The following is a 15,626-nucleotide window of genomic DNA, read 5'->3' as shown; positions in this document are numbered from 1 at the left end:
AGAGAGAGAGAGAGAGAGAGAGAGAGAGAGAGAGAGAGAGAGAGAGACCCCTCCCCCATCATTGTCTGTCAGTTTGTCTCTGTTTTAAATTCTGTAGCTTCTTTTAAAGTATATTTGTCATTTTTATCTGGAGAAGATCTGATAGTTTTCTTATTTGTTAACGCTTCCCTCCACAGTGCGTCTGACACCGTGAGGTAGAGGGACTGATGTTTGAGCTTTACTCCATTTTACTGACACTCCTGAGAATGTCTTCACTCATATGACTTTTTTTTTTTTTACAGTGTATTTATGTGTTGTTACCATGTTGTCAATGTTACTACAGCTGAATTAAACCTTAAACAAACCTTTTTAACTCTGCTGGATTTCATTTAAATCAATTAAACTGTTGAAGCCGACTGAGTGTGAAGGCAACACACCTGCACTCCTCAGACCAGGACCAGGACCAGGACCAGGACCAGGACCAGTTCTTACAGACTTTATAAACTAAGACTCATTGTTCTACGTCACATAATTAAAGAAACAGTCAACATTAGTCAGTAAACTGTAACTTAAGGCTAAACTGAGCTGATGATGAGATCTAACTTCTCCCTGAAGTTTCCTTCAGTAAGAAACTCAACTTCAACAGGCTGGAAAACCAAACTCACTCAGGATCTTCCTGAGAAAAGTTGTTGGATGGAATATGAAGTTATTTTTGTTACAAACATCGCAGGAGATTGATTGTTTTTTTTTTCAGTGGTTTTATTATTAATGAACTGGTTTCATCTTGTAAAAGGACAGAGGTGGGATGGGGAGAAAAAAAACAATGTTTCCACTGTCGTCAGTCCAAAACCTTCCAACAGGTCTGTGTCGTCAGTCCAGCTTCGTGTCCGCGTGTGAAAACAGTCTGTACTTACATATTAAAACTTTCCCCTGCTGCTCTAAAAGACCTGGGTAAAAAAAACAAAAAAAACAGGGGCGTTGGGAGGCGGGAATGTTGTGAGCTGTTTGGGATTCTGGGGTTTCGTCCTCGAGGACAGTTCAGTTTGCAGAGGGGTGGAAGGACAGCTGCTGGGCCGCGTGAGCCTGAACCTGAACAGCTGTAACACACACACACACACACACACACACACACTGTTAACACCACAACATGTTTCTACACAGCAACATTTCCACTGTTCATTGTTTGTTGGCTTTTTTTGTAGCACACAGAACCAGTGACACAAAACACCTTAAGTTTTCTACTTAAATGTGACACTTAAGCTTTAATTTTTTTCCTTAAGTTTAAGACTAAGATAAGGAGAAAACCTTTAACACCTAAGTGAACATTTTAAGGAAACCTTCAGGAGAAGACTTAAGGGCGTTTTGTGCAGCTGTTCCCCAGGTGTGTTTTACCTTGGTGTGGTCCGATGTAGAAATGCTGTGGCGCTCCCTGTTGGGGCGGCGGGCCGTGCTGGGGGTTGGAGCCGCCGCCCTGCTGAGGGGGGGCGTAGTGCAGCATGACGGGTGGGGGGCCGTGGCCGGCAGAGTGGTGAGGTCCTGACATGCCTCCGGTGACGTGAGCCTGCAGGGGACAAAGACACAGTGATGAGACATCGCAAACAGAACCGGAGTCCAGACCTGACGTTGTCACGGCGTCAGGTCCAAACCAGGCAGGTCACGTGGTCGCTGAGGCATGTGTGTGTCGTTGGTGCCGACCTGTGTGAGTTGGCTGATGGAAGCGAAGCCGTGGGGCAGCGGCTGGTGGGTGGGGAGGCCGTATCCCTGCATGGTGTAGGAGGCCTGCGGGGAGCTGTGTCCCGGCGGCAGGTTCGGAGGATTGGGAGCCGACAGACCTCCGGAGTGGAACAAGGACTGAGGCTGAGGACCGCCCTGACTCGACTGAGAGGAAACACACAGACGTTAACAGGAACATCACCTGGTGCCAAGTGGCCAAAACCTGCTTCCTTTTTATTTCTATTTCCTGTTTTAGACTTAAACAATTAACAATACAATTTATTGTATTAAATTTTGGCAAAGATGAGCAGAGTATAATATATATATATACGTTGTGCTGTCAACAATTTTACAAAATACACAAAGGCTTTTCCTGCTGATGGACTCATCATCATCATCATCATCATCATCATCATCATCAACGACATAAACACAGTAACTTCAGAAACCCTGAGTGTTACACGAGTCGGCAGCAGCTCCCACCTGAGAGTGTCCTGGGCTGGGTGCTGTGTGCTGGGGCTGATTCCCAGTGGGGGTGCTGGAGGGCTGAGGATGATGGATGGAGCCCGAGTGGTGAGAGAACGCCTGAGGAGCTGAGAGAGAGAGAGAGAGAGAGAGGGAGAGAGAGGGAGAGACAGAGAGAGAGAGGGAGAGACAGAGAGGGAGAGACAGGGAGAGAGAGACAGGGAGACAGAGAGACAGAGAGAGAGAGAGAGGGAGAGAGAGACAGAGAGAGAGAGACAGAGACAAAGAGACAGAGAGAGGGACAGAGAGAGACAGACGAGAGAGAGACAAGAAGAGAAGAGAGAGAGAGACAAGGAGAGACAGAGATGAGAAAGAGAGATAGAGAGACAGAGAGAAGAGACAGAGAGAGGAGAACAGAGAGAGCAGAAGCAGAGAGAGAAGAGACCAGAGAGAGAGAAAGAGGAGAAGAAAGAGAGACAGAGAGAGAGAGAGGAGAGAGAGAGAAGAGACGAGAGAGAGAGAGAGGACGAGAGAGAGACAGAGAGAGAGAGAGAGAGACAGAGCAGAGAGAGAAGAGAGAGACAGAGAGAGAGAGAGAGAGGGGAGAGAACAGAGAGAGAGAGAGAGAGAGAGAGGAACAGAGATGGACAGAGAGGAGCAGAGAGAGAGAGAGACACAGAGAGACAGAGAGACAGAGAGACGAGAGAGAGAGAGACAGAGAGAACAGAGAGAGAGAGAGAGAGATCAGAGGACCAAGAGGACAGAGAGAGAGAGAGAAGAGAGAGAGAGAGAGAGGAGAGAGTAAATAAGAGCAGGAACATAACTGCAGTTGTCCAGATCAGATTCACCTTCCTTCTCTTTACTGCACTTTGTGTGAGAAATTAAAACTATTCATGGTTTAATTTAAAATCCAGTTTAAATTGCACTTAAAAGCTCGTTATGTAACCGTATGAACGACTTTGGCTTCATCGTTATCAAGTGAACAAATGTGGGTGTGCAGCTGATTTTCCTGCGTGGCTGATCTCAGATAAATGTTCTGACTTGTGTTCACCACAAGAACATTTTGTTTCACACCCTTTTCCTTTCTGAGCCCTGAATTCAGAGCTGATGAAAACTGATCATGACAAAAATTATTTTCATTTAAAGAAAAACTGTTGTAATTTTCATTAAAATTAGAATTACTGCTTCCTCCACTCAGACTGCTTCCAGGTTACATCCCTGTTTATCCAGTCGTATAAAATATGAACCATCCGTGAAGTCTTTTTGTAATTTTGTTTTGTGAGGTCTCACTGACGTTGACCTTTGACCTTTTAACCACCAAAATATAATCAGTTCCTCATTAAGTCCGAGTGAATGTTTGTGCCAAGTTTGAAGAAGTTCCGTGGAAGCGTTCCTGAGATATCGTACGTCCTGACGCTTCTTACCATACATGGCCTGCTGCGGCCCCGGGCCCTCAGCCTGGCCGGGGTACTGGGGGCCAGGACCCATCGGCTGAGGAGGGGCCCCGGATGTCAGCATCCTTGTACTCGCCTGCAGCATCGAGTAGACTGTCTGGAAATTAACAAAAAGTGTTAAACCAAAATCAAGAATAAAAAAAGAAAATTGTTTTATTTCATAAGGAGACAAACACGTCTCTGGTTAACGGCGGTTACCTGTCCGTGATAGTGTGGGGGCATGGCCTGGATCACCTGACCGTACTGCAGGTAGGACAGGGGGTAAGGCGACGCCACCAGCGGGGGTCCAGCTGCGGAGGCTGCCGCTGAGATCATGGAGGAGGCCGGGGAGGCGTGGTGCTCCGGGCGGGGCCCCACCACCGGCCCTGAACCAGCAGAAGTGGAAGTCAGTGTTTATAAGAAGCATGTGGATGACACGTTCTGACCAGACTGACGAGCTTCGACCCAAATGCACAATTACTCATCAGCTGATCATCGCCTGCGTGTGTGTGTGCGGTGTGTACCTTTGGCTCTGGGGTATTTGCCCTGGTTCACCGTCGACATGGCGTACTGGTACATCTGAGGAGCCTGAGGAGACGACGAGGAGACGACAACATTACATTTTATCACCGAGACAATACAACAAACGGACTAAAGCGAGGGATTCGAACCTGGATGGAGTGTCCTTGGAGGGGGATCGGGGAGACGTAGGACAGGTAGTGTCCAGGTGGGTTGCTGTAGATGGCCCCGCCTCCTTGCTGTCCGGGAGGAGGCAGCACCACAGAGGGGCTGGGGGGCGTCGGTCGAGGAGGAGTAGGGGTCGACGCAGGTTTCTGTCACACCACAGAAGAAGAATTAAATCAGAGAGAAAAGTCAAAGTGGAGTCAGCTGTTTGTGGAACAGACACGACAGAAACCTTCTATAACACACTGAGTGAGTGAAAAGTGTGTGTTCAACAAACTCACCAGCACCGCGTTTCCTTTGATGGGAAGAAATTCTTTCGCGTTCGGATTCAGTGTCGAGTTTTTCACTTGCCTGTAAAAAGAAGAAAAAAAAAGAAAAAAAGAAGAAAGAAAACGACATTCAGCCACAAAATACGTCATAAAAAAATACACATAAAGGTCTTTTCATAACACGAGTCTGCTGTCAAAGTCCAAACATTACCTCAACAAAATAAAAGTCTACAGGGGTACAGGTGAGGTGAGGTGAGGTAAAGTAAGATATTCCTGTCTTAGTCCCACAAAGGGGAAATTTGCAGAGTCACAGCAGCAAAGTGGACGGTACAAGAGAAATGCAAAAGTACTAAAAATGACAAGATCAATAATAGATGAATTAATAATATAGTATATGGTCCGTACGGATAGATATCAAAAATATGCACTGAGAAGAAGATAAGCTACATACATGTAAATACAAACTGAGCGGATGTGTTGTAACTTACACTGCAGCTACAGCCTCTGTTCGCTCACTGCTCTCTGAACAGGGCTCCTCCCCGCTGCCGGGGGTCGGGGTCGGCTGAGCGCTCCCAGGCGGCGCCCCCTCCGGCCCTGAGGACTGGGGTCTGGGTGGAGCTGGAGGGGTGGGAGCAGCAGGCGTGGTGGTGAGGGGAGCCGCCTCGGAGGCCTGCTGCGGATCTTGGGCAGAGGCGGTGAGGGAGGTGGCAGGTTTAGGCGGGCCGGGTGAGGATGAGGAGGAAGAGGAGGAGTCGGGGGGCGGGGCGGAGCTGTGCTGAGGAGGATCTGCAGACGCCGGGCTCGCTGAGGGAGAGGAGCTGGGCTGCAGCTGACGGACAGAAAAGAAGACAGAGTGAAAAACTACAGATGCATTGTTCATCCAATCACCTGCCAAGGATTTTCTCAGAGCACCTTTCAAAAGCCTGAGAGAGGAGATGTAAAACTGCACTCTTCAAAATAAAACACAGGATAAGAGGAAAATATGGAGCTTTAAATTTCACTCGAAATATCAAATCTCTAAACTTTGAATCCAGATCGAAGCCCCCCGTCTTGTTAGAAAACCCCCACCCTCAGCACCACAGCAGGTCTTACCCTGAACTCTTTCCCAAACTTGCGGAGCTCCTCGAGCTGAGACCTCTGCTGCACCGACGGAGCTGATGGAGACGGAGAAGCAGGTGTTTTTAAGACTAAACATCACTGCTGCTGTTTGTGTGTTACGGCTGCCTGAAGCCTGAACTCAGTCAGGTCGAGTGGAAGGACAGAAGTCTTTTACCTTTGCTGCTCTTGCCGTCCTGAGGACTGGACTGACTCTCACTTCGCTCTTTAGCTGCTGAACTCAGGATTTCATTCACTGTGGAAGACAAAGAGTGAGTTCATTAACATGTCTGATGAATCTAACGTCACTGTGTCAAGTTATCCCTTTAGAACGTGTGCTCTTTTACTTTGGAAGGTTCAGTATTTTGTTGTTTCTTCCTTTTATTTTGGAAGGTTCAGTATTTTGTTGTTTCTTCCTTTTATTTTGGAAGGTTCAGCAGTTTGTTGATAGTTCAGTTACATGGTTACATTCACTTTTCATTAATTGTTTGTCATTAGATGAAAAACCTTTGCACAAAAAAACATTTATACTAAATAAATAAGCCTCACTTCACATGATTTCATGATTTGTTTCTTCACATTAAGTGTAAATAATTCAGCTCAATATCAGTAACAATATTTTGTTGCATTTGAACCCAAAACATTTTAACGTAAAGAATTCTATAATGTTTAGTTATTAATAACCATCGAGGTATTTTAGCATTTTATTATTAATTATTTCACTATGTCTTTTCAAATGAATAATTATAAAAATCAGCAGAAATAATGAAGTATAAGGAAATTAACTAGAGAACTCATTGATACTGTCACAGGTGTTGCAACCTGGTCTGATAAATCAGTTTAGTGCCAGCAGTGAAAATAATGGAGAAACAACCCGTCATCGCTATTTCAGTGTGATTAAAAAATGAAATCTTTTGGACAAATTTTCAGTTTAAAGATGATTCTTGTTGTTTATTGTCTAAGATCATTTACAGTCCTGCACCACAACGACTTAAACTATTTGTCACCTGTAGAACTGGATCGAGGTCGAGACTGTTGAGATAAACATCAGGTTATAAAGTTTGAGTCAAACCACCATCAAATAACTGAATAACGTCTCACCATCGACAGGGAAGAGAGGGGTGGGGCCGGATGGTTTGGTGGTGGCGGTGATGGTGGTGGTTGCCGTGGTGACAGCGGAGGGTGATGAGTCCAGGTAGGCAGGGCCACCCGGCGGGGGGTCCTGGGGAGGGGCGTCTGGTTTTGGAGCACGAGAGACTGTCGGACGGAGAGATGGATGAAGAGAGAGAGAAACAGAGACGGAGGGAAGGTGAGGAGGACGAGTGAAAGGAGGAGGAGCTTCTCAGGTAATGTCTCCTCAGAGCACTTTTTATTTTAACGATAACGATCAAACATTCAGGACTGAACTGAGAGCAGATCACTTGTTGATTCTCCATCTGTCTCTGACATTTCCTTTTAATTCTTCCTGTTTCCAACCAGCTATCAACTTTGATTCTGATGTTTTTACCACGGAGGAAATCTTTTAGCGATCAATCAGACTGAGATTGCAACACGTATACGATGTGGTTCGACAGAAGTTCCTATCGTTGGTTTAACACACTGACAGTTCTTAATACAAGAAAAAATTTAAATCAAAAGGAGTTTTTAAAGATTTTTTATGTTTTTAAAGATCATTTTGTTTTAAAACGTTAAAAAACATTTTAAAACAATTTCACTCAAGGTGACTGATCGATCGATCAATCAATCGATTGATCGACAGATTGTACAAGGTAAACAAGACATAATCTGATCATCACTAAATGAGGAGTGAATCATGACCAGGTTTGTTCTCTTCAAACATCACATCTGGTCTGTGTGTGTGTGTGTCTGTGTGTGTGTGTGTGTGTGTGTGTGTGTGTGTGTACCTGCAGGAGAGGACTGGGAGTGGGGGGTCCGCAGGTTTCTCTGAAGTCTCTGAGATTTTGGGGAAGTTCTCATCGCAACTGAAGACGAGACAGGAAGTCAGAGCCGATGCACAAACACACAGACACACAAACACACAGACACACAAACACACAAACACACAAACACACAGACACACAGACACACAGACACACAGACACACAAACACACAAACACTAAGGAGCAACACACTAGTTATAGTTAGTTATGTACTAGTTATACACTAAAGTGGAGGAAGGGTTGAAGTGTGACAGTAAACAGAAGAGATCAGACTTTCATGTTAAATCAAATCTATTTATGAAACTTATTAATAAATAAGAGATGAATCTAGTTTTAATTACCTTTAATGAATAAAGACACAATTCATTATTATAATTCCCCGCTCCTTACCTCCGTTGACAGACGAGCGGGGGGTGTCGGCCAGCGCCTGAGGATGAGAGAGCGAGTGTGGGAGGACGTGATTGGTGCAGGGCGGGCTGCCGGCGGCAGGCGGGCTGCTCTGTGATTGGTGAGGAGAGTAGGCCGTTCTGACGGACAGCGGGCTGCTCCTGTCAGAGGGCGGTTTGGGCGAGGAGGAGCTGGGCGGCGGGTGCCTGGAGGAGGTCGCTGCTGCCGCCGCGGATCGACCGGAGGCTCCGGCCCTCGCTGGCAGGCCGATCTCTCGGGCCCGGGGAATGTATTTACCTTCCCTGGAAAACAAGATGGCGGGTGTTTCAACGTGAACCCAGGAGGGACAGTGAACAGACATAAGATGCCGTTCAAACTGAATTAATTTCAGTCATTTAATCATTGTTGCTTTTACTCTAGTTTAGGGAGATGTGGGGATGTTAACTTCAGCTGCTCTGGTTACTGATTTCACCACGACTTCCTGTTTTTTAGTTTTTATTGAGTTTTAGGATCAAAACCTTTAAAGGCCTGAACTCAGACTTTGTAAGACCTGCAGAAACCCTGAGGAGGAGGACGGAGAACTGCACCACAGATATAAGTTATTTCCAGAGGCTCCGTGACGAAGCTGCTCTGACCTGCCGCTGGAGGAGAATCCGGGGCTGGCCCTGTCCTCCCTCTCTCGGACCACAGAGCTGTATTTGTCCTCCTCGCTCCTGCCCTCGTCGTTCTCTAAGGAAACCCGCCGGCGGTACTGAAGGCTGCCCTCGATCTCGCCGGCTAACCGGGCTGCTCGCGCTTCACGCTGCCGGTAAACCTCGGAGTTCCCCCTCTCCAAAGGCATGCTGGGAAGACAACGATTATCAGGAAGGCCATGTTGGGAGTGAAGCGTCTTTTCAACATGATTTGATTTGACCACTTTCTTTGGAAGAGGAAACGTAGTTTTATACGAGGGTGGGGGTGATCTCACTCACGTGTACATGGAGAGGCTGGAGTCGTAGGTGGACTTGACGCCGTACGCCTCCTCGTTGAACTTGAACATCTCGTTGGCGTCCCAGCCGTTTGACTGACGAGAGAAAAAACAAACAAACATGAAGCGGTGACACAGATTCAGGAGCAACAACGTTTCCTGTAACAATCACGTGGATGCAACAACAGAAATCACTGGATCACTATGAAAAAGCCGAATATTGATTCTTGAGTCTGATATCGAGTCATTTTACATTAAGATTTTAGATTATAGATTTTTGGATCTAACTACAGGAAGTTGTGCGCTTCCAGTGTAACAGTAAACCTATCACGCCCCCTGGTGGACAAATTACATAATGAGAAACTGTGTCTGAAGCATCTCGAATTTATCTTTTTATCTAAAAAATAAGAAATATGAGCCCCGTTGTCTGTCCATGATGTCGAAGTCGCTCAGGTCTTTACACCTGCACGTTTCTCTCACATCCAACAGGTTGACAACAAACTTGTGTGTGTGTCTGTGTGTGTGTGTGTGTGTGTGTGTGTGTGTGTGTGTGTGTGTGTGTCTGTGTGTGTGTGTGTGTGTGTCTGTGTGTGTTTCCTCACTGTGTCTGACTCCAGCTCGAAGTTTTCTCCATTTCCGTCTCCGTCCCACCTCTGCAGCACCTTCTCTCTGTGCTCGCCGTTCACCCGCGACGGGCCAATGGCTGTATCGGTGAACGTGTCTGTACACACACACACACACACACACACACACACACACACACACACACAGAAGTTATTAAATAAGAGTGAATAAGAGCTTTAACAACCATAGAGATAACGACACTGACGCTCCTCCCCCACACTCCGACAGCCGCTCTGTGAGTCTGTTACCTCTGACAGCGAAGTTTAGATCCACATCCCGGCAGGTCATGGTGACCAGGTCGGTCGGGCTGAAGATCATGGTGTCAGTGATGTCCTCAATCTTGGGGGCAGACGTCTGGCTTCCTCCGCCTCCCTCCTCACCTCCCCCTCCTTCATCTCCATCACTTCGTTTATGAACAGCGTCCACGGCCAGCTCGCACTGGCAGACGGGAGAGTACACACAGAGAAATCATCCATTTCTGAACTTTAATGCAGCTGGTGTGACAGCTCAGGTGAGAGACTGTGCAGCTTTTTTACCTGAGAGCTCAGAGTCTTGAAGATCCCCTCATACACTGTGCCATTTTTCACTCTCACATCGCAGGTGGAGCCCTGCGATCAACAATGAGGAAAGCTTCAGTCTTTTCTTTACACCAACATCAGCTTAAAAAAAATCCACTTAAACCAGAACATGACACCAACTACTCACCACGACCGCTGTGAGGAAGTGAAGCATCCGAGCGTTGTTGTACACACCTTCAAATACCTGCAAACACAGACGATAAGTCAGAGTCATCTACACACAGAACAAATGTTTATCACCTTTGTAAAATGCTGAATTAGAACAAAGGTCAGGATGATTGACAGGACTAAATCTTGTTTGGTGGAACAATAAAAAGCTTTTGTATATTTTTGAAGCCAATACTGATCAAAAGATTCAACAACAATATATCAACCAATAATCTTTTTTGTTTATATCTACAAAATTAACAACTGTTTCTGATAAGGCTCCCTAGGTTTAGAGCTAAAATTTATTAAGTTAGTTGAACTACTGAAAATAAGTATTTTTTATAATAAAAAATTCAAAGATTTACTGGTTCAGCCTCAAATGAAAATATTTCTGGATTTTCTTGAATATCTTCCGAGTTTTGAACTAATGTTCAGACAAAACAAGCAGTTTTTTACCTATTTTTCTGATATATTATAGTCCAAACAATTGATCAATTAATCAACAAAGTATTCAGTAGATTAATCAATAATGGAATAATCGTTAGTGATGAAGTGTAAAAATAAACTTGTCACTGCTCTCTGGTAGACAAACTCAGCGATGGAGAAACTGTCTGACACCTACATTTCAGACATTTCTTCTTACTTATCTGATGAACATATAAGCAAATATCCAATACATCTGCAACAAGCCAGTATTGATCAATTAAGTCTGTAATCCAATGTTAGTTCAGGCTGTGATGTATACACGAGTTTCTGTTACAGATTTTTAAAAGAAATTAACTTTGTCTGATTCTCAGCACATCACACTTTATAATTTGTATTTACTTGATAATAAAGTGTCATTCCTGCTTGTTCTGTTTGTGCTGCATGTTGTTGGTCCTGAAGAAGGGATCCCTGCTCTGTTGGTCTATCTTCATTTTTTTTTCTTGTTTATTTGTTTTTGTTGTTGTTTTTATACAGTTTTTCCTTAAACTGAATCAAGGATCTAAATCAGTTTCATATGTTGAACAGATCATAAATCCCTGATTTTAGTGTATAACGATTAAACTGACTTGACTAATCTCGTATTATTTTTTTTTAATTTAGTGTTTATTTAAACTTTTAACAGCAACAAAAAAAACATTAGTAAAGTGACAGTGTTGAACTATATAACAAGATGTTTTTACTGGAGCACAGGTTTGAGATACTTTTTAATTAAGCTTTAACATTTAAAAGGGAGAAATTGTATTTTTTACTCCATTATACAGAGTCTGTTACTTTGAACATACAGAATATACCTGACATACAGAACAAAACATGAGACAATCCAAATTGTGTATAGTTAAACTGGCTCCAATTCACCCAGCTGCAGCATTAAATATCCTATTTACATATTAATATATATGTAGCCTGTTGTCTACGTCTGGACCGAGGCTTTAAGGACACTTCAGCAGCCTGGGTGCTTGTTGTCAGCAGTGACAGGATGTTTAAAATCTGCTGCTCGTTTAAAAAATCACTCTTACCTCAGAATTAACTAGGAAAACATGAGCACACCTAGCTGGGATAAATAATTCATCAGCTGCTCACAACAATCACAGCTCACTGTGTTAAAGGTTGCGCTGAGCAGGCTCGACTTACCAGGCTGTTTACGGGAGAAGACTGAGTCTGTGACGGTGGTTTCATTGTGTTCCTTGTCCTGCAAAAGGTGAAAATAATAACAGTCAGCTAACAGCTACAGATACCAACTCCTCCTTCAGTGAGAACAATAAAAACAAGCCCCACACAGGCTACACTGCTGCCTTTCTAGCTAGCGAGCTAGCAACCTCACCACTGACATAGCGTGATTTGGTGAATATTAATGCAACTACCATAATCTTAACATTTTCTCTTGAATATAAAGTCGGAAAATCTAAATGTTGCTGTTGTACAGAATAGTAAAATCAGCTAGCTAGGTAAGCTAACCTAGCTAGCTTTGGCGTAGACGTCGAGTTTTACCAAGAGACACGGACGAGCCGCTAGAAACGCTGTTGTCATCACATTAGAAACTGACAGGTGAGCAAGTCTGAGTTATAAGTTATACTTTTTAGTCATGTGCATCCCTGTTACTCCAGTTTCGTCGTTCCGGTGAAAAGTCACTCGGTTTGACAGGCCAAACACGATACACCGCTGAAAAACAACAACAAAACACGGCGCCGGGTGCGCTCGGTTTGTCAACACCCGGAAACTGCTGATCACGTGATACGGCTCGAGTCTGGCGGGTGGATTCGTTTCCGGCATCCGAATCCGTTTAAATATTCTCATATGTATCACTATGAGTTTTTGCTGCATCTCACATCGTCAATTCTATCAATGTAGTTTGGCGGGAGGTGTTAATGTTTTCACATATTAACAGACAGTGAACGCAATCGGGCTCAACCGAGCGAGTCTAACGAACGCACCAATCGTAAACCCCGCCTATTGATTAAAAGTAACAACTGATTGGATAAACTTTACGTCAATCACTTCTGACCTTTTCTCCCATTGGCTTGTTTTTCTGCTGTCAATCATAAATATGATAATTCTGCTCCTTGAAGGCGGGTCCACTGGTCCTGGAAGAGAATTATTTATTTTGTGTTTGGACGCAAATTAGCACAAATTATTACAACAAATACATGATGGACTAAATAAAGTTTTAATTCCTGGCAAAGCCTTAAAGATTTTTTGATAAGGCTGTTGTTAATTTCATTAATAAATTAGAAATTAATAAAATAGGGTTAGGGTTAGAAATTAAATTAAATAAAAAATTAAATGAAATTACATTAAAAATGTAATTATTATATAATTAAATTATATAAATTAAATAAATTAACCTTCATTTAATTAATAGCAGTATTGGTCAATTTAATGGTAGTATTGGTATTAGGTCATTTTTAAAAAAAAATTTAAATTACCAGCAATAAGTAAGCATAAAACAATAAAGTTCAGTGTTTGTGGTATACTATTTAACTAGAAGTTATTCATAAAAGGTTATCCCATTTTAACATCCATCCATCCACAGAGGAAGACCATGAGATGCGGTTGAAAGCTCTGCAATGTCTTACATTTAACAAGTCTGTTACCTGCTATTCTCATTTATTCACCTGATATTAAACTCTCTGTTAAATGTTTTTTAAATTTTGTGATCTGAAACAGGTGGAGTTATTAATTATCAACGACATCGCCGGAACAGTGAGTTAACTATTCAACATGATGTGAGATGAAATACTGATACCTGCAGGTAAATTCAGTTATTGCATCAGCAGGAAGTGACGTTCAACAAGGTGAAACGTGAATAATATGACACATAACTGCAAAGCTATAAATAAATAAATAAAATAATTTCTAAGGCTATAAATAAGTGCAGGAATTATATCTTTAGTATAGAGAGTTTATTTATTTTATTTTCTTGTCTGATTAAACAAACTATGTGATTTTATGTGATGCACATGAAAACTAGAATTACATCCTTGCGTTTGTTTCCGTCCGCCACTAGTTTCAGGTCACATCCCTGTTTATCCAGAGTCATATAAAATATTAAGAATTTGTGTGAAATTTGGTCATAATTGTTGTTTGAAGTCTTGAGCAATGGCTAAAAAGTGTTTTCTGAGGTCACTGTGACCTTTGTCCATCAGTTCATCCTTGAGTCCAGGTCAACGTTTTTACCAAATTTAGAGAAATTCCGTCAAGGCGTTACTGAGATAAAAAATATTAAATACTGATCTATACAAAATCTACTGCTCATTTGAACTCTTTTTGTCCCTGTCAGGATCCTGTAGAAATGAAGGCTCAGTTTTTCAGGTGTCTGATTGGTCAGTAGTCGGCCGGTTGACAGGTTTTGATCTGATCCTCTAAGGTTAGGTTACCATGGTGATCTAGCTGGTTAAAAGTGAGCCAGCTTTGTGATACTAGTTAAGCCCAAAGTTATCTGGATAACCTGCTAATCTTTAAGTCAAACTCTGACCCAAGCATGTGAAAGGGGAAGAAAAAAAAAAAAAAGAGAGACAACACACCAACCACTATGTTTCACTATATTTATATTATATCATTATCATTAAATTCAATGTAGTACCTGAAACTAACCACACAGGGTGGACAGACGACACCGCCCACCCTCAACACACGGTCCCAGCAAAGAGAGAAAAGAGACAGAGAAAGGCACAAAGAGTTTTGAAACTGAGAAAAGGACACGGAACATGATGATCGGAGGGGGTGGGGGGAGGGAAAAGGTGCATATAGACAAATACATGAGCAAAGAAAAGTCCGGTAGAAATGACTGGGTAGGTCATGTGGTGCGAAAGAAAAACAGGCAAGCTCTAAACTGAAGGATGGATGAAGACAGAGCGACAGGAACGCAGGCAGAGGCTGATGACGAGACGACAGACACAGAAAGGCACAAGTAGAAAAAGTAGGTATTTTCATTGACATTTTCTGCTAATTGTTTTTTGTTTTGTTTTTTAACCCTTGATGAATGGAGGATGAGGTTGAGGAGGAGAAGACAGCATGAAAAGAGAGTGAGGGATACTGAAACCTTGACAATGAGGCTTTATAGCAAATCTTATATATATTTTTTCCTTCTTTTTATCCCAAAAATAAAAAAAGGCACAAAGACATTTCAACTGAATTACAACATGGAGTCGGAAAAAAAGTGTTAACATGGAGTAAGCATACAAAATAAAAAGGTGTCTTAAAAACAAATAAAATTAATACTATTATTCTGACCGTCATTATCATTATTATTATTATTATTATTTCCATCAATATCATTGTTATTGGTATCATCAGTAATTTCTCTCTGAAAGAAAAAGCACGTCTCCCACTTCAGCTTTTTTTTTCCTGTGTGTCAGACAGAAAAGAGAGAGAGAGCAGATACTGAGTGATGCTGCTGAGTGACTGAGGTAAATGTTTCCTGCCTGCTCCGGTTCATGTGGCGGTCAGACCCGACATGTCACATACTGTAATTACACAACGTCGCACCAAACTCCATTTAAAGACGCATCAATCCAGTGGAAAACGTGTTCACAAATTTCCCTTTTTAAAAGTCATTTCAACATCTGAATCTGCCTACGGTCTGAAAACACTGTACAACGGGCAAAAGGGCTGCAACTAATGATCAACTCTGTTTGTAGATTTTTTTATTTTGAGGTTTTTAAATTTCTTGTTTTATATGAACGAAAACATTTGAACATTTTAAGGAAATTTCAAGGAGAAGACTTAAGGGTGTTTTGTGCAACCGTTTTTATTTTGAAGAAACCTTAAGTCAGACTTTAAGGGAAATCTTACCTTAAGGTGTTTAGTGCAACTTTATTGAAAGTATAATGTACTGAAAGAATCAAAAGTAAAACTACTC

At 42.8% G+C, this 15,626-nt stretch overlaps 1 protein-coding gene across 2 annotated transcripts; it reads right to left on the bottom strand.

The window, feature by feature from the left end:
- Nucleotides 1–738: 738 nt before the first annotated feature.
- On the bottom strand, nt 739–12,422 carry atxn2l (ataxin 2 like). 2 transcript variants are annotated; one of them, XM_022768636.1, is made up of 23 exons: nt 12,342–12,422; nt 11,900–11,957; nt 10,263–10,319; nt 10,094–10,165; nt 9,806–9,995; nt 9,536–9,654; nt 8,938–9,029; nt 8,602–8,808; nt 7,970–8,268; nt 7,543–7,620; nt 6,740–6,895; nt 5,817–5,894; nt 5,636–5,697; nt 5,032–5,372; nt 4,556–4,625; nt 4,262–4,423; nt 4,115–4,178; nt 3,810–3,976; nt 3,582–3,708; nt 2,176–2,285; nt 1,675–1,857; nt 1,372–1,540; nt 739–1,076 (listed from the first exon to the last, which is right to left on the bottom strand). In XM_022768636.1, exons 1-23 carry the CDS (start codon nt 12,356–12,358, stop codon nt 1,018–1,020), a joined length of 2,937 nt encoding a protein of 978 aa, XP_022624357.1. In that variant the 5' UTR covers nt 12,359–12,422; the 3' UTR covers nt 739–1,017. The 2 variants fall into 2 exon arrangements, with proteins under 2 accessions (XP_022624357.1, XP_022624358.1); XM_022768637.1 differs by lacking the exon at nt 12,342–12,422 and adding an exon at nt 12,257–12,314.
- Between the last annotated feature and the right edge of the window lie 3,204 nt (nt 12,423–15,626).

The sequence above is a fragment of the Seriola dumerili genome, unplaced genomic scaffold (genome assembly GCF_002260705.1).
Source record: "Seriola dumerili isolate Sdu_G_001 unplaced genomic scaffold, Sdu_1.0 BDQW01001787.1, whole genome shotgun sequence".
In the NCBI taxonomy this organism is placed as follows: Eukaryota; Metazoa; Chordata; class Actinopteri; order Carangiformes; family Carangidae; genus Seriola; species Seriola dumerili.
This window is presented reverse-complemented; position numbering and strand designations above follow the sequence as displayed.